This window comes from Mirounga angustirostris, unplaced genomic scaffold (genome assembly GCF_029215605.1).
Source record: "Mirounga angustirostris isolate CCGP_5_RB_7025 unplaced genomic scaffold, mMirAng1.0.hap1 SCAF_16, whole genome shotgun sequence".
Taxonomy (NCBI): Eukaryota; Metazoa; Chordata; class Mammalia; order Carnivora; family Phocidae; genus Mirounga; species Mirounga angustirostris.
In genome coordinates, this window is record NW_026991724.1 from 59,244,688 (window position 1) to 59,260,691 (window position 16,004).

Below are 16,004 nucleotides of genomic sequence, written 5' to 3' on the forward strand. Positions count from 1 at the left end.
AGTGCTCTGGGCAAAGGGTGCCTCCTCATCCTCTGCTCCACAGCAACAACCTGAAGGCAAAGAAGCGCTGGTGAAATCTGTGTTGCCTATAGTGAGGGGGTGAGCCCGTCACATACATGCACCTGACTCATCTAGGCATGAATGTATGGCATGCATTTCTAGGTAAGGGAGTTTGAATCTGGTCAGAGAAGTTGGGCATTTCTGGGCTCCTAAGGCAAAAGAATGGTAGAGACCTCATCATGGGAAGGACACAAGGACAGTCTGTAACACAAAGAAGAGAGGCATATTCTAAAACTTGTTCCTCTGCTAAAGGATTCCTGCAGGACCTTTTCTGCTGGTGACATGCGGGTGTGTAAACTGTATGTCCAAACCCAGGAAAAACTAATTGCAACAGAGCTTCTGCTATTCAAAGCCAATTTAAGGACGTGTGCACGCCTTGTGGCAAGTGTGGGCCAGTGTTGCAGAGCAACAGAGGAAGACTTATGAGAGAAATGAGATACAACGTCCAGAGAGGTAGAGATTATCCCTGGCTGGAAGTCAGGGTAGAAATGACGGAGTAGACTTGACTAGTCAGTAAAGTATCAACAAAGGGAAGGAAAAGTAGAAATGGAGTATGGTACTGGCAATAACAACAAAACACTGGTTAAATGGGAAACATTCCTGGTATAATCTGAACACAGTCCTGAGGTCACACTCTCCCCAGTTTCACCAGGGGCAGGCACCTGTAACCTCATCTGCAGCCTTGGCTACTGAGAATCCCTACAATCTTTGCTGCACCTGACCTCTGCTGATGGTGCTGCACTGTGATCACATGGCTGGTCCCTCCCTAGAGCCAAAATGGCCACAGGGCCTTCAGCTGGTGACCTTGCAACCAACCCAAGGTGAAAGTCTTTCCCCACCAAAACCAGCCTGTAAAAGCTGGAAGAGGTGACTGATCCATCACATGTGGGGACATCAACAAAAGGCTATCAGGAACACACAAAAAATCAAGGAAACGGGACATAACCAGAGCAGCACAGTAAGTTTTCAACACGTGAACCCAAAGAAACACAGATCTACAAGCTGTAGGACAAACAATTTAAAATTGTTTAAGGGGGTGCCTGGGTGGCTCAGATGGTTAAGCGTCTGCCTTCAGCTCAGGTCATGATCCCAGGGTCCTGGGATTGAGCCCAGCATCGGACTCCCTGCTCGGCAGGGGGTCTGCTTCTCCCTCTCCCTCTGCCTCTGCCCTTGCCCCTGCTTGTGTTCTCTCTCCCTCTCTCTCAAATGAATAAATAAAATCTTAAAAAAAGCTTTAAAAAATAAAATAAAATTGCTTAAGGCAGCTCAGCCAAGGCACCTGGGTGGCTCAGTCTTTAAGCGTCTGTCTTCGGCTCAGGTCTTGATCCCAGGGTCCTGGGATTGAGCCCCGCATCGGGCTCCATGCTCTGCGGGAAGCCTGCTTCTCCGTCTCCCACTCCCCTGGCTTGTGTTCCCTCTCTCTCTGTCAAATAAATAAATAAATCTTAAAAAAAAAAAAAAAAAAGAAACTGTTAGAAAATATGTTTCCCACATGGGATATAACTTCCCTAATTTCCAGTGATCAAGACACCCACTTCACTGGGCAAATCATACAAGCCTTAATGAATAGCTCGCAAACTTCTTGGAATTATCACTGTCCCTATCACTCTCAATCATCAGTCAAGGTTGAGAGAACTAATGGGATCCTAAAACTTAAAATCTCTAAGCTTGCTGAAACTACTGTACTCCCTTGGCCTACGGAATTGCCTCTGACTCTGCCGACTATTTGCAGTATCCCCTCCAGAAAACATAAACTCACTCCTTATGAGATAGTCACCAGTAAACCAATGTCTCTTGGCTGATCCCACTTTCTGCTGATCCCTTGTTATCCCATACTAATATAGCCAGTGATTGTAAGTCTTTAATGTCTTATGTTAAAGCCTATCATCAGGTTAGCAGCTTTCCCTGTTCCCAATTCAAATGATCCTGTTAATCATAGTCTGGAGCCTGGTGACTGGGTATTTTGGAAACATCACAAGAGAAAAACAGCTCTTGAGCCCCACTGCAGAGGACCTTCTCAAGTGTTCCTGACCACTGATACTAATGGAAAACTAGAGGGCACTGAGTTTTAAATACACATCTCACAGCTAAAGTCACCAGTTGACTTCTGGTCCTGTATTGATGCTGGAGACCTTCAAATAAAACCAACAAATAAGAGAAGCAGCTGACATTGAGGTAGACTGCTTCCACCCAAAATGCCAGACCAAGACTTCAGATTTTAAGCATGAAATCCTTTTTTCATTTTCTTTCCTTTACTGTGGCATTGACCTGGAAAGATAACACTTTCGGTATCTCCCAGGCCATTGCTAAGGGGGTAACCTTTAAGACTGCTGGATTCATCATCAAAGATCCCAATCTTCCCATGACGCTAGAGACTCCCTGGTACTCCTTGTGACCAACTACTCTTCTATTCCCCATGTAAATGGGGAATAACTAACTACAACTAACTACAATCAATACCCCCACCCCCACCGCCACCGCCCCTGAAGAAGTCTCTTACCAAGTTTCACTTTTATGACCAGAACAACTTGTGCCTTGTATTTACCCTTCTTCAATTATAATCATATATACCAAGTTAGTAAATTAATGTAAATCTTAGTAAATACTTAACGTAAATCTTAGTACGTGTGCACCATCACCTTCCCATGGGGGTTCAGATCTGCCCCTACTCACTAAGAGATCTCACCAGCAGTAAACATCTTTGCAAGGTATTTAGAACACCTTTGCAAGGTCCTTTTAGGCTAGGAGATTTTCTTCCCATATGCGCTAAAAACCTAAATTATTCCTGGCTTGAATGGGTAGAACCAGCAATGTCTACAAATGAATCCATGAACAGTAACACTTGAATAAGAAGTTTGGGCTCTGACAGGGTCTATCTTTCCCTGTGGTTGTTATCATTCTCCTCGGGCCTGTGAATGCCTACATAGCTAGCACACAACTGGGCAATGCCTCTTAAGTTATCTAATGGTGTCCCTAACTTTTCACAAGCAAACTAAGACATCTTATTGATAACTCCCCTGAATTTATATTGTCCAGACATACCTACCCCAGAGGCATTCATGGCTCAGGATTTGCTTCCTTTGGCAAGGCCATAGTTTCCTGCTTATAGGAGTAAATGTAAAGGTGATTATGATCAGAAACCCATCCTTAACTTTGGAAGATATTACATAATTTATCGCTAAGACAATTGCTTCCAAAAAAGATCTTTAGACTCTGGCCAAAGTTGTTGTTGTTGCTTTTAAAGATTTTTATTTACTTATTTAGACAGAGCGCACAGGGAGCTTGATCTCACAACCCTGAGATCATGACCTGAGCTGAAATCAAGAGTCAGACGCTTAACTGACTGAGCCACCCAGGCGTACCCAAAGTTGTTCTTTATAATAGAAGAGCTCTTGAATATCTTTTAGCTGTGACCAACACCACCTACTGTACCTGGATTAACACCTGCATAAATTGAAACTCAAATTACATAAGATCACAGAACAAGCCAGCTGGTGGCATAAGAGGTGATTCCTTCCACAAGGCATTTCTTTGACTTATTGGATTGGGCCTTAGGGACCATGGCTCCAAAATGCACTCCAAACATCAGGAATTATCCTGTTTATAATAATCTCCCTGCCATGTATTCTCAAAATTAGGCCTCTTGGCAGCAGTTCACAAGAAGCAAATCCCCTCCCTCCCTCTAGGTTTTCAGCATTCTTTCGGGAGGCGCCTAGCCATGCTCTGATTGGTCAGGATGGAGAAAACCCTTCCACTGGCCTCGAGCGGGCCGCCAACTACATTACCCAGATCCGGCGCGCAGTTGACCCAATGGAAGCGTTTCCGTGGTGATTTATCGCTGAGGGGCGGGACTTCCGGCCTCGTCCTTGTGGCGTTCTTCTTGCAGCTCTGGGGCGTGCGGGGGCGATACCGAAGTGACGGAACTGTCAGGGCGCAGAAGTCGTTGTCGCCACGGCAAAGAGGCGGGTCCGCGGCTCGGCGACGCCTTCCAGGCTTCCCCGCGCCGGGGCCGGGACGGGGACCGCCGGCCTGGGTGTCCGCTCCGCCCACAGAGTTCGACGACGGCGGCCGCGCACAGGGACCCGGCTCAGGTAAGCGTCGTCCCCCCACCCAGACCCCCGCGGCCCAGGCCCCGGCGTCCGGGACAGGCAGGCGGCGGCGGGCGGGGGCCCCGTGCCGGAGCGGGCTCCGGGCCGAGGGCGGCCGGGGCCGAGGCTGGAGGGGGGCTGGGGCGGGAGGATTCTGCCCTCGGGGGACAGAGAGCGTGAGGGGGGTCACGCCTGCACCGGCGGGCCGAGGTGTGGTTCCTCTTTCCCGAGGGCCCTGGGAGCCGTGGGAAGATCGTGAACAGGAAGATACAAGTCCAGCCTTCCCAAACTGCTGAGAGAACACTGATCCATAAATAACCCCGCTGACATGTTCTCAGGGTTGTGGTTTCCTATTAGTCTAAATTCCATTTCTTCAGTCCCTGAGTTTGGAGATCATGGAGAAACCCAAAGCCCAGGGTGTGAGGTCCGTGTCAGGTTTTATATGTTACCATTTCTTGCAACCAGTGTAAACAGGTGTGGAGGGTTCTATCAGGAACTGGTTCCGAGATGTGTAAAAGCTCTGGTAAAACTCTTAGGAAACCACCAGGCTGTCTTTTATGTGGGAACAAAAAGCAGGTGTGCAGAAGTTACGACTGGAATGGCTACCGGAGAAGCTGTGTGTCTATTCTGGAAGTCCTAAGAGATAACGGATCAGAGGATAGATGATATATGTCTGGAATATTCAATGCTCTAAGACTTGGGACATATTTATGAATTATACTTAGAACAAATGAAGTACTCAAAGTTGACATTTCTGTAGCTGAGAATCCTTTTAAAATCATATGAAATATTAAACAAGGTAATTATGGAAATGCAATAAAAGTAAAAAAAATTCATGGTAATCCTGTACGAAGCTTTCTATTTAAACATTTAGAGAAAATATCTTAATGAAATAAAAATTTGAAACACAAATTAATACTAAGAAATATGACAAGAATTGAAAGAAATCCAAAAACATCAGGAATTGTGAAAAGCAGACCCAAATAAATATAGATGCAAGCCATTTTTTACATAGAAAGGTTAGATATTATAAATACAACTACTACAAAAAGACAATTTGTGTATTTCACACAAAAATGCTAATATTCCTGAGGTTATTAATTCAAATTGAGAGCCCAAAAATAAACACACACTTATCATTTAATCTATGACAAAGGAGGCCGTGGGGAAAAGACAGTCTCTCCAATCAATGGTATTGGGAGAACTGGACAGCTACATGGCAAAAAAATGAAACTGAACCACTTTCTTACACCATTAAGAAAAAAACAAACTGAAAATGGATTAAAGACCTAAATATAAGACCTGAAACCATGAAACTAAAAGGAAAACAGGCAGTAATGGCATGGATATCAACCTTAGCAATAGTCTTCTGAATCTGTCTCCTCAGACAAGGGAAACAAAAGCAAAACTAAACAAATGGGACTAAATCAAACTAAAAGCTTTTGCATGGCAAAGCAAGCCATCAACAAAACAAAAAGGCAAAGATATTTCCTAATGATGTATCCAATTAGGGACTAATACCCAAAATATATAAAGAACTCCCATACCTCAACACCAAAAATCCCTAAAAACTCCAGTTAAAAATTGGCAGAAGACCTGGGCGCCTGGGTGGCTCAGTTGGTTAAGCGACTGCCTTCGGCTCGGGTCATGATCCCGGGGTCCTGGGATCGAGTCCCGCATCGGGCTCCCTGCTTTGCGGGGAGCCTGCTTCTCCCTCTCCCACTCCCCCTGCTTGTGTTCCCTCTCTCGCTGTCTCTCTCTCTGTCAAATAAATAAATAAAAATCTTAAAAAAAAAAAAAAATTGGCAGAAGACCTGAATGGACATTTTTCCAAAGAGGACATATAGATTGCCAAAAGACCCATGAAAGAATGCTCAATATGACTGATTATCAAGGAAATGCAAATCAAAACCACAACAAGGTATCACCAGTCAGAGTGGCTAGTATCAAAAAGACAATAAATAGGGGCGCCTGGGTGGCTCAGATGGTTAAGCGTCTGCCTTCGTCTCAAGGTCATGATCCCAGGGTCCTGGGATCAAGCCCCACATCGGGTTCCTGGCTCAGCGAGGAGCCTGCTTCTCCCTCTCCCTCTGCCTCTCTCCCTGCTCATGCTTTCTCTCTCTCTCTGTATCTCTGTGTCTCAAATGAATAAATAAAATATTAAAAAAAAAAAAGACAATAAATAAGCGTTGGCAAGGATATGGAGAAAAGGGAACACTCATGCCCTGTTAGTGGGAACGTAAATTGGTGCAGCTATTCTGGAAAGCAATATTGAAGTTCCTAAAAAAATCCTAAAAATAGGGGCACCTGGGTGGCTCAGTCATTAAGCATCTGTCTTCGGCTCAGGTCATGATCCCAGGGTCCTGGGGTCCAGCCCCGCATTGGGCCCCTGCTCAGCGGGAAGCCTGCTTCTCCCTCTCCCACTCACCCTGCTTGTGTTCCCTCTCTGTCAAATAAATAAATAAAATCTTAAAAAAAAAAAACCCTAAAAAATAGAATGATACAGCCCAATAGCTCCACCTGTGGATATCTACCTGAAGAAAACAAAACACTAATTCAAAAAGATAAGTGTACCCCTTTATTTATTGCATTATTTACAGTAGACAAGATATTGAACCAAAGTGTCCATCGATAGATGAATGGATAAAGATGCGATATATATATATATATACACACACACAATGGACTATTACTCAGCCATTAAAAAAAAAAAAATCTTGCCATTCCAATGGAGAAAGATACCGTATGATTTCACTTACATGTGGAATCTAAAAAAAAAAAAAAACCACCACCAAGGAGAGAAATTGACTCATAGAAAACTAGTCGTTGCCAGGGAGGAAGGGCTAGGGGGATAGGCAAAATAAGTGAAAGGTATTAATTAGTACAAACTTCCCATTATAAAATAAGGAAGTCACAGAGATGAAGAGTACAGCATAGGGAATATAGTCAATATTGTAATGACTTTGTATGGTGACAGATGGTAACTACACATACGGTGAGCATTTCATGATGTATGTGTCAAATCATATGTTATACATCTGAAATATATTACATGTCAGCTATACCTCAATTAAAAAATTTTTTAAAAAGAAATGTATTCTAAAGGGTAATAAATGTAAGTTTATTGAGAAATCTTACATTTATATCTAACAACTTATTCTGGAAAGGAAACCAGAATGGGTTAGTGGTACACAGGAGACAGCCTGGGAACATCCCTGACATCTATATATTGGTAAACTTTTATAAACATGTATGTATTAAATTTGATTATCAACGTGTAGAGAAAATAGATAACGGAATAAAATATTAAGATGGATTGCAAATGAGAAAGAAAAAGAAAATCTCAATTTTTATCTCAGGTCAAATAGAAAATTAACTGCATCAAGCTGAACATGGAAACAAAAAGCCTAAGATTATTTAAGAAAAAAAAAAATTCTTTTTTAACAAACCTGCACTTGAAATGTGCGAGTCATTACAAAACAAGACCCCAATTTAAAACCACAAAATATGCTTTTCACTTTTTAAAAATAAAAATATATGCAGAATACAAAACTAAAAAATTTAATCACAGAAATGACATATAATGTAAAAAGAACTATATTTTCAGTATCCATACAAGCCATATTAGGAAGTTTTAAAACAGGCAATTTTTGTGAAAACTACTCAGTATATGGAGATACACACAACTATACAATATATTAATTTGTGAAAATTTCATTTTGATTTCAAAATTTACCTTCAACACATTCAAAACTAAAGTGGACTGAAATTTTTAAATGTTTAAAAAACATTCTAATTGTAGAAAACATAGTTATATATTTATTACTTTATCATTTCTACTTTATATCAGCCACATTTCACTGAATGTTTTAAAAATGTATTTGGAAGCTTTCCAGTGCACTCTTAACAAAATTCATTAAAATAAGAATGCTTGTTTTTCCAAGTGGTCATCTGTTGTATACATCATGTTAAACAGTTTAGGTTTTAAGTAAGTAAAACTTGCATTGAATTTTTAGGAAAGAAAAAAAAATGACTCTTAATGAACCAAAACATAGCTATGTGAAAAGAATCTCTGGTGTATGGCATAACATACCTTAATGGTGTTGATCATTTTGCATTTAAGCATCACAAATCAAATATGTCTAAAGAGGGTCTGAAGAGAATTAATCTGGCAGGGCAAGCAGAGATCCATAAGAAGAGCTCTCTCAGTACATATGAAAATGAATCAGGGCACCTGGGTGGCTCAGTTAGTTAAGCATCTGACTTCAGCTCAGGTCATCATCTCAGGGACTTGGAATCAAGCCCTGCATGGGGCTCTCTGCTCAGCAGGATGCCTGCTTGTCCCTCTCCTCCTCCCCCCACTGGGGTGCGCTCTCAGTTAAAAAAAAAAAAAAAAGAATGAATGAATCCAAGTATTTCTGTGATAATTCACCAATTGGTGAGCATGCTCTTGGTCTCACAGAGTGATTCAGAAGAGAAAATAAGCTAGGTCACACACAGATGGATTAGACAAAATTTCACAGTAAATATATTGATTTATGTGGCACTCTATAGAATGAACAAAACTTAGGATATTACTAATGCAATATAAATGCCAATAACTGAGAGCTAAGCACAGTAAGAACTGTGAAAAGGAAAGTTATGTTAATATTTATATTAAAAACTTGATATAAAAAACATATACAAGATCAAAATGCCATAGAATTCTGTCATGAGTAAGTGATCAGTGTTTTGTTAGTTTTATTGATGCTCCCAGGGGCCAAGGTAAACACCATCGTCACTTCTTTGTCATACTCAGCAAACTTGAGGTTCAAGGGGCTCTGGGGAGTTGTTCAGATATTCCCAGGAATCCACAGAGACCTCAGTACTGTGCAGACCCTCCTCCCTGCAGGTGGGTTTTGGAGACTGACTTGGACCAGGGGCTCCTGAGAAGCTCAATTCCTGACACACCTGGGGGCACAGTGGTCTGGTGGTGGTAACAGGGAGAGCTATAGGTGCCTGGCTCTAGGATGCTCCCCACAGGTAGAACTATACAGGAATGGACACCTCTTCACAATTTCCAGTGGACCAGGGATAGGGCAGCTCCTAATACCCATTGTACATAGGATGAAACTGAGGCCCTGGATGGGGGCATGTGCCTGTGGGTCTAATTAATGACCTCTACATCACCCCCTAGCCAAGCTTTGGGGCTCAAAGTAAAGCCCAGACCATACTGATGCAACCTTGTCCCACATCTGCTCCAACCCACCAACCCCAGTGGTGATAAACCAGGAAAATAGGTAACCACTACTAGGCAAGGCTTTATTGTATTCTTCAATGACTGGACTTAAGGAGAATGTGATGGAGAGGGGCTCCGGGTGGCTCAGTTGGTTGTGACTGCCTTTGGCTCAGGTCATGATCCCAGGATCCTGGGATTGAGCCTCAAGTTGGGCTCCTGCTCAGCCGGGAGTCTGCTTCTCCCTCTCTCTGCGCCCCACCTGCCCCCCACTAGTTCTTGCTCTCTCCCTCAAATAAATAAAATCTTTAAAAAAATAATGTGATAGGGCGCCTGGGTGGCTCAGATGGTTAAGCGTCTGCCTTCGGCTTAGGTCATGATCTCAGGGTCCTGGGATCAAGTCCTGCATCGGGCTCCCTGCTCCTTGGGAGCCTGCTTCTCCCTCTGCCTCTCTCTCTCTGTCTCTCATGAATAAATAAATAAAATCTTAAAAAAAAAAATGTGATAGAGGCATGGGGTGGCTCAGTCGGTTAAGCATCTGCCTTCGGCTCAGGTCATGGTCTCTGGTTCCTGGGATCCAGTCCCACATCTGGCTTCCTGCTCAGCAGGGAGTTTGCTTCTCTTTCTCTCTCCCTCTGTCCCTCCCCACTGCTTGTTCTAATAAATAAATAAAATCTTAAAAAAAAATTTAAAAAGATGATGGAGAACATATTAATAATGCAGAAAAAATTTAAAAGGCTACAGCTGTTCAATCCATTGTGAATAACGCATGCGCACGCACACACACTTGTTTCATTGTCCTGTTAAAGGAAAATAGCCGAAGCTCAAAGAATAAGAAAAAGATATGTGCAGGCATTTTACCAAAGTTGTAGATAGCAATTAGCATTTGAAAAAATGCCCATAGTGAATCCTTACAGAAATGCAATTAAAACAAAATGAGAGAACATTAAACACTTATTAAAAAGGCTAAAATTAAAATGGCCAAACCAAGTATTCAGAATATGGAGGAAATGGAACTCTCATACACTGCTGGGAAGATGAAAAAGGTATAATCAAAAGTAAAACATTACCTGTCCTGTAACCCAGACATTTTACTCGTAAGTTCCCGACAGATCAAAGAAACATAATACATTCACATAAAGAACACAAATATTTATACTAGCTTTATCTTCAATAGTCAAAGTCTAGAAAAAACCCAAATCCTCATACACAGATAAGTGGATAAACTGGTATATCCAAAGATACTACTCAGCAAAAAACAAAAAACCTGACTACTCATATAGTATCACTGATGAATCTCAAAGTAATTGTGACACATAGGAAAAACAAAATAATTCCAAACATAAATTCAAAAAATTCAAAGGTATTCATCCATCTATTGTAAGAGAAAGTAAATCAGTGGTTACCTGAAGGGTGGGAGGGGCAAGGGAGATTATAAAAGGACATGAGGTAAGCATAATGTGACAGATAAGGTCATTATCAGGACTATGATGATGGTTTCAGAAGTTTGTAACTATGTCAAAACTTGCCAAATTATACTGTAAATATATGCAAGTTAGAACATATAAACCATACCTCAATAAAGCTTTAAAAATGGCTCAAGATAGAATGTCTTTGTCCCACTTTTTGGAAAATAGGTTTGACAACCCCACACTGACTCCATCTCTCTTTCTTATGCCTACGGGGATATTACCTCAGTGGCAGCAAATGTGGAGAACAATGAATATTTCCAAACAAGTCACCAGGAATGCTTCCTGGGTTACAAGGGCCATATCGCAGAAATACAGAACCCCCTTTACCTTTTTTCCCCGCATCTGTGGTAGTGGTTTTGAGGCAAACATCACTGAGAGGAAACCACAGAACCTTTTGATTATTTTAGTTTTTATTTTTTTCTCCAACAATGACTACCTACACAAGATAAATATGCCTAGAGGTCCTGAGATTTGTATACACACTGATTCTACAGTCACTGTCACAGAAACTTGTCTGGATCCATTTTTAGAAGAGGCACATTCTATCTACTTGGATGCAGTCTCCTCCACATCCTATTAAGCCAGTGTTTCTGTACCAATTATGGCTTCCCCTGCACACTATGGTCTTAAAACCAGTGACCCTAGCCCAATAGATTGTGGACATCAGGGCACATAGCTGTTTGTAAAGCTGAAGAAGATAACTCCTCAACAGTGCTGACATCTCCTGTGATGTCTCCTTTGAGTAAGGGGAAGAAATTCCTGTTCCTTTTAGAAGCATCTGAGGATCTCCCAACTGACCCCTCCTTGGGGTCATCACTGAAACTCCTAAAACACAAAGCATCCAGATCTCAAATGAAAACCAGAAAGCCCTGCAGTTTTTCAGAGGTTGTGGGGCAGCAATGCAAATTTGGTCAAAACTGGCAAGCTATTTTCTGCCATCCTCCTTAAGCACAGACAATTTGAGACTCCTAAAAAGTTCACCCAGCGATGCTTGTTGAGCCCAAATCCATATATAAACATAGAGTAAGTAGAAATCTAAGATTAAAGAGGACTTAAAGAGTAAGGCCTTGATAATCACATAAGCCAAAGCAATGTGCGGCAGACATTTACCGTTTCGGACTTGGAAGCTGAAAAAACTCATCACAAGTGTCACATGAGACTAACATGTCCCTAAAAAAGGTAGTCATTCTCTGTAAGCTACCAGCCAAACCCTTATTTCCTGGGTCATCAATGATTCAGGTCCATGCCCAAGGTACTTAAGGAGATGGGGAAACTGACCCTAAGGGCTCAGGTTACGACTAATTTGTTCTAATTCATGAGAGAACAAAGGTCAGCTTCACTGAATACATTGTGGAGGTGACGGATGCGTAGTTTGTGGACCTGCCAGGCAGGAGAGTTGTGAAAAGGCTTTGGTCACAAAATCTAGCAGTGAGCTAAATCTAGAAAGCGCCCTGGACAGCTTAGAAAGTGCAACATATTTACACAAGCTTACTACAGTACTGAAACTTCCAAGGGATATCCCACTGTGCATGTTTAGATGTCTGAGATTCAATTCAGATGGCTCCTCAGAGTTCCCTCCAGTGTTAACAGTGAATAGAAAATTACACATTCCCTGTACACCTAAGGCCTTTCTCTAGTGTGAACTCTTTGATGTTGAGAGAGGGTAGATTTTCGTGTAAAAAACTTCCCACATTCACTACACTCGTAAGGCCTTTCTCCAGTATGACCTCTCCGGTGTTGACTGAATTGGGAACTATCCCTGAAGGATTTTCCACATTCACTGCACTCATAAGGCCTTTCTCCAGTGTGAACTCTCTGATGATAACGTAGTTTGGAGCTAGAGATAAAAGATTTTCCACATTCACTACACCCGAAAGGCCTATCTCCTGCATGAACTCTCTGATGATAACGAAGGGTGGAACTGGAGGTAAATGATTTCCCACATTCACTGCATTCATAAGGCCTTTTACCTGCATGAACTCTCTGATGATAAGAGAGGGTAGCGCTACTGGTAAAAGATTTTCCACATTCACTGCACACATAAGGTCTTTCTCCTGTGTGAACTCTCTGGTGTCGAATCAGTATTGAGCTATTGGTGAAAGATTTCCCACATTCACTGCACTGATAAGGTTTTTCTCCCCTATGAACTCTATGATGATAACCAAGGCCAGAGACAGATGTAAAAGATTTCCCACAAGCACTACACTCATAAGACCGTTCGCTATTATGAATTCTCTGGTGTATTGACAGGGAAGATTTTTGGCTAAACGTCTTCCCACATTCACTGCATTCGTAAGGCCTTTCTCCCGTGTGAGTTCTCCGGTGTTTATTGAATTGTGATCTATCCTTAAAGGATTTCCCACATTCAGTGCACTCATAAGGCCTTTCTCCACTGTGAACTCTGTGATGATAACGAAGGCTGGCACTAAAAGTAAAAGATTTCCCACATTCACTGCACTTGTAAGGCCTTTCTCCTGTATGAACTCTCTGATGGTAACGAAGAGTGGAACTGGAGGTAAAAGATTTCCCACATTCATTGCATTCATAAGGCCTTTTACCTTCATGAACTCTTTGGTGGTAACAGAGTGTGGAGCTACAGGTAAAAGATTTCCCACATTCACTGCACACATACGGTTTTTCTCCTGTGTGAACTCTCTGGTGTTGAATGAGCGTCCACCTGTTGTTAAAAGATTTCCCACATTCACTACACTTGTAAGGCCTTTCTCCTGTGTGAACTCTCTGATGTAAAATGAGGTTGTTTCTTCGGATAAAGGATTTCCCACATTCACTACACTCATAAGGCCTTTCTCCAGAATGAACTCTATGATGATAATGGAGGTCAGACCTAGAAATAAAAGATTTCCCACATTCACTGCACTCATAAGGCCTTTCTCCAGTATGAACTCTCTGGTGATAACGGAGAGCAGAACTAGTGGTAAAAGATCTCCCACATTCACTACACTCATAAGGTCTTTCTCCAAGGTGACCTCGATGATGATACTGGAGAGTGGAGCTACAGGTAAAAGATTTCCCACATTTACTGCACACATAAGGCTTTTCTCCTGTGTGAATTCTCCGGTGTCGAATGAGTGTCCACCTATTGTTAAAAGATTTCCCACATTCACTACACTCATAAGGCCTTTCTCCAGTGTGAACTCTGTGGTGGTAACGCAGGCTGGAGCTAAAGGTAAAAGATTTCCCACATTCACTACACTCATAAGGTCTTTCACCTGAGTGAACTCTTAGGTGTATAATGAGGTTATTTCTTCGAGTAAAGGATTTGCCACATTCACTGCACTCGTAAGGCCTTTCTCCAGTGTGAACTCTGTGATGATAACGGAGAGCAGTACGAGTGATGAAAGATTTCCCACATTCACTGCACTCATAAGGCCTTTCTCCAGAATGAACTCTCTGATGATAACGGAGGTCAGACCTAGAGATAAAAGATTTCCCACATTCAGTGCATTCATAAGGCCTTTCTCCTGTATGAGATCTCTGATGATAACTGAGGGCAGAGATAGAGGTAAAAGATTTTGCACAGTCACTACACTTGTAAGGCCTTTCTCCAGTTTGACCTCTACATGGAATCAACACTGAGCTATGGCTAAAAGATTTTGCACATTCACTGCACACATAACTGTTTTCTCCATTGTGCCATTTCTGGGGATGAATGAGGACAGATTTTTGGCTTAAGGATTTCCCACATTTGCTGCACTTGTATTGCCTGGACCCAATGTGAGTCTTTCCATGTTGACTGAGGGCTGAGCTCTGCCTAAGGGATTTTCCGCATTCACCAAACTCATGATGTCTTTTTCCAGTATGGAATCTCTGGTGTATAGCAAATGAAGATTTGTATCTGAATGTTTTCCCACATTCATTGCACACAAAACAGTGGTCCTGAACAAGCGTGTGTTTGGGACCAAAGGCTTTCTTGAATTCTCCCCAGGTGTAATGACTTTTTCTGCTTTGTAAAGTTGCCCTGCACTGGGTGTTCGTGTGTGGCTTCTCCCCAGTATGTGTGGCCTCTTGCTGCAGAGGCCCCAAGCCAGACAGGAAGTCCTTCTCAACCTCTCCACAGGTAAAGGGCTTTCCTGAATCATGGATTCTGCAGCTCTTCACAAAAGAGGCCTTGTCCACAGCGCATCTAAACGGTTTCTCTCCCACGTGCTGCTCCTGCTGCTGAGAGTTTATGTTGAAATAAAATCGTTTCGCACATGCCCCACACCTCATCAGTTTCTGGCTGTTTTCTTTTCCCTGGTGCGCAGCCAAGTGGAAAATGTCTCTCAAGACTGGACCACACATCTCACAGGGGTGGGTCTTACAGGAAGACTGAGCTGCCTTGGGCGTCGTGGTCTGTGACACACCTATAGAAGTGCTCTGTTCAAAAGATGCCTCCGTATCCTCTGCTCCACAGCAACAACCTGAACGCAAAGAAATGCTGGTGAAATATGTGTTGACTATAGTGAGGGGGTGAGCCCATCACATATATGCATCCATCTCATCTAGGCAGGAGTGTATGACATGCTTTTCCAGACACAGCAGTTGGAATTCAGTTGAAGGAACAGCCACTGTGCATTATTTGACCCCTAAGGTCACAGAATGGTGGAGACCTCACCAGGGGAAGGATACAAAGACAGGATATGAGACAAGAAAAAGAGGCAAGGACTACAACTCATTTCTCTGCCAAGAGTCTTTGGCAGGACCTTTGCTACTGCTGATGTGAGGCTGGGTAAAAGCATGCATGCAAGCCCATTAAAACCCAACTGTAACAGATTAGCTGCTGTTCAGTGTCAAGTTAGGGATGTGTGAACATCTCATGGCCAATGCTGGAGTACAGCAACAGTGAGAGAAATGGGTGAGATGTGGAGTCCAGAGAGGTGGAGATTATCCCTGTGCTGGAAATCGTACTAGAAATGATGAGAGAACTGACAAATTGGCGAAATGTCAAAATGGAACTGAGAAGGTAGAAATGAAGTGTGGCCACTGAAAACAACATGAAAGTGTGGGTGAATAAAGACAGGTTCACCATGGGGGACCTGGTGTGATCTGAACACTCTCTCCATCCATTGACCAGGACCATGACCCTCTGAGTCCACTCTGTCATGTCTGGAGTCCTGCCCATCCTCTGATACACAAAGGATTCTTCCGTGTAAGCCCTGAGCAACTACA

The 16,004-nt window shown here is 42.6% G+C and overlaps 1 protein-coding gene across 6 annotated transcripts in view; it reads right to left on the bottom strand.

The window, feature by feature from the left end:
- LOC123856164 (zinc finger protein 814-like) overlaps positions 1-16,004 on the bottom strand; it is a 53,051-nt gene that overhangs the window by 19,393 nt on the left and 17,654 nt on the right. For 3 of the 6 annotated variants that reach the window (XM_064580194.1, XM_045892333.3, XM_064580195.1), the window contains one exon: positions 6,704-15,256. In XM_064580194.1, the coding sequence (XP_064436264.1) occupies positions 12,456-15,256 (2,801 nt within the window). In that variant the 3' untranslated portion in view covers positions 6,704-12,455. Of the gene's footprint in view, positions 1-4,424; positions 4,785-6,703; positions 15,257-16,004 lie in introns of those variants that run through there. The other 3 variants (XM_064580198.1, XM_064580196.1, XM_064580197.1) reach the window with 3 other exon arrangements.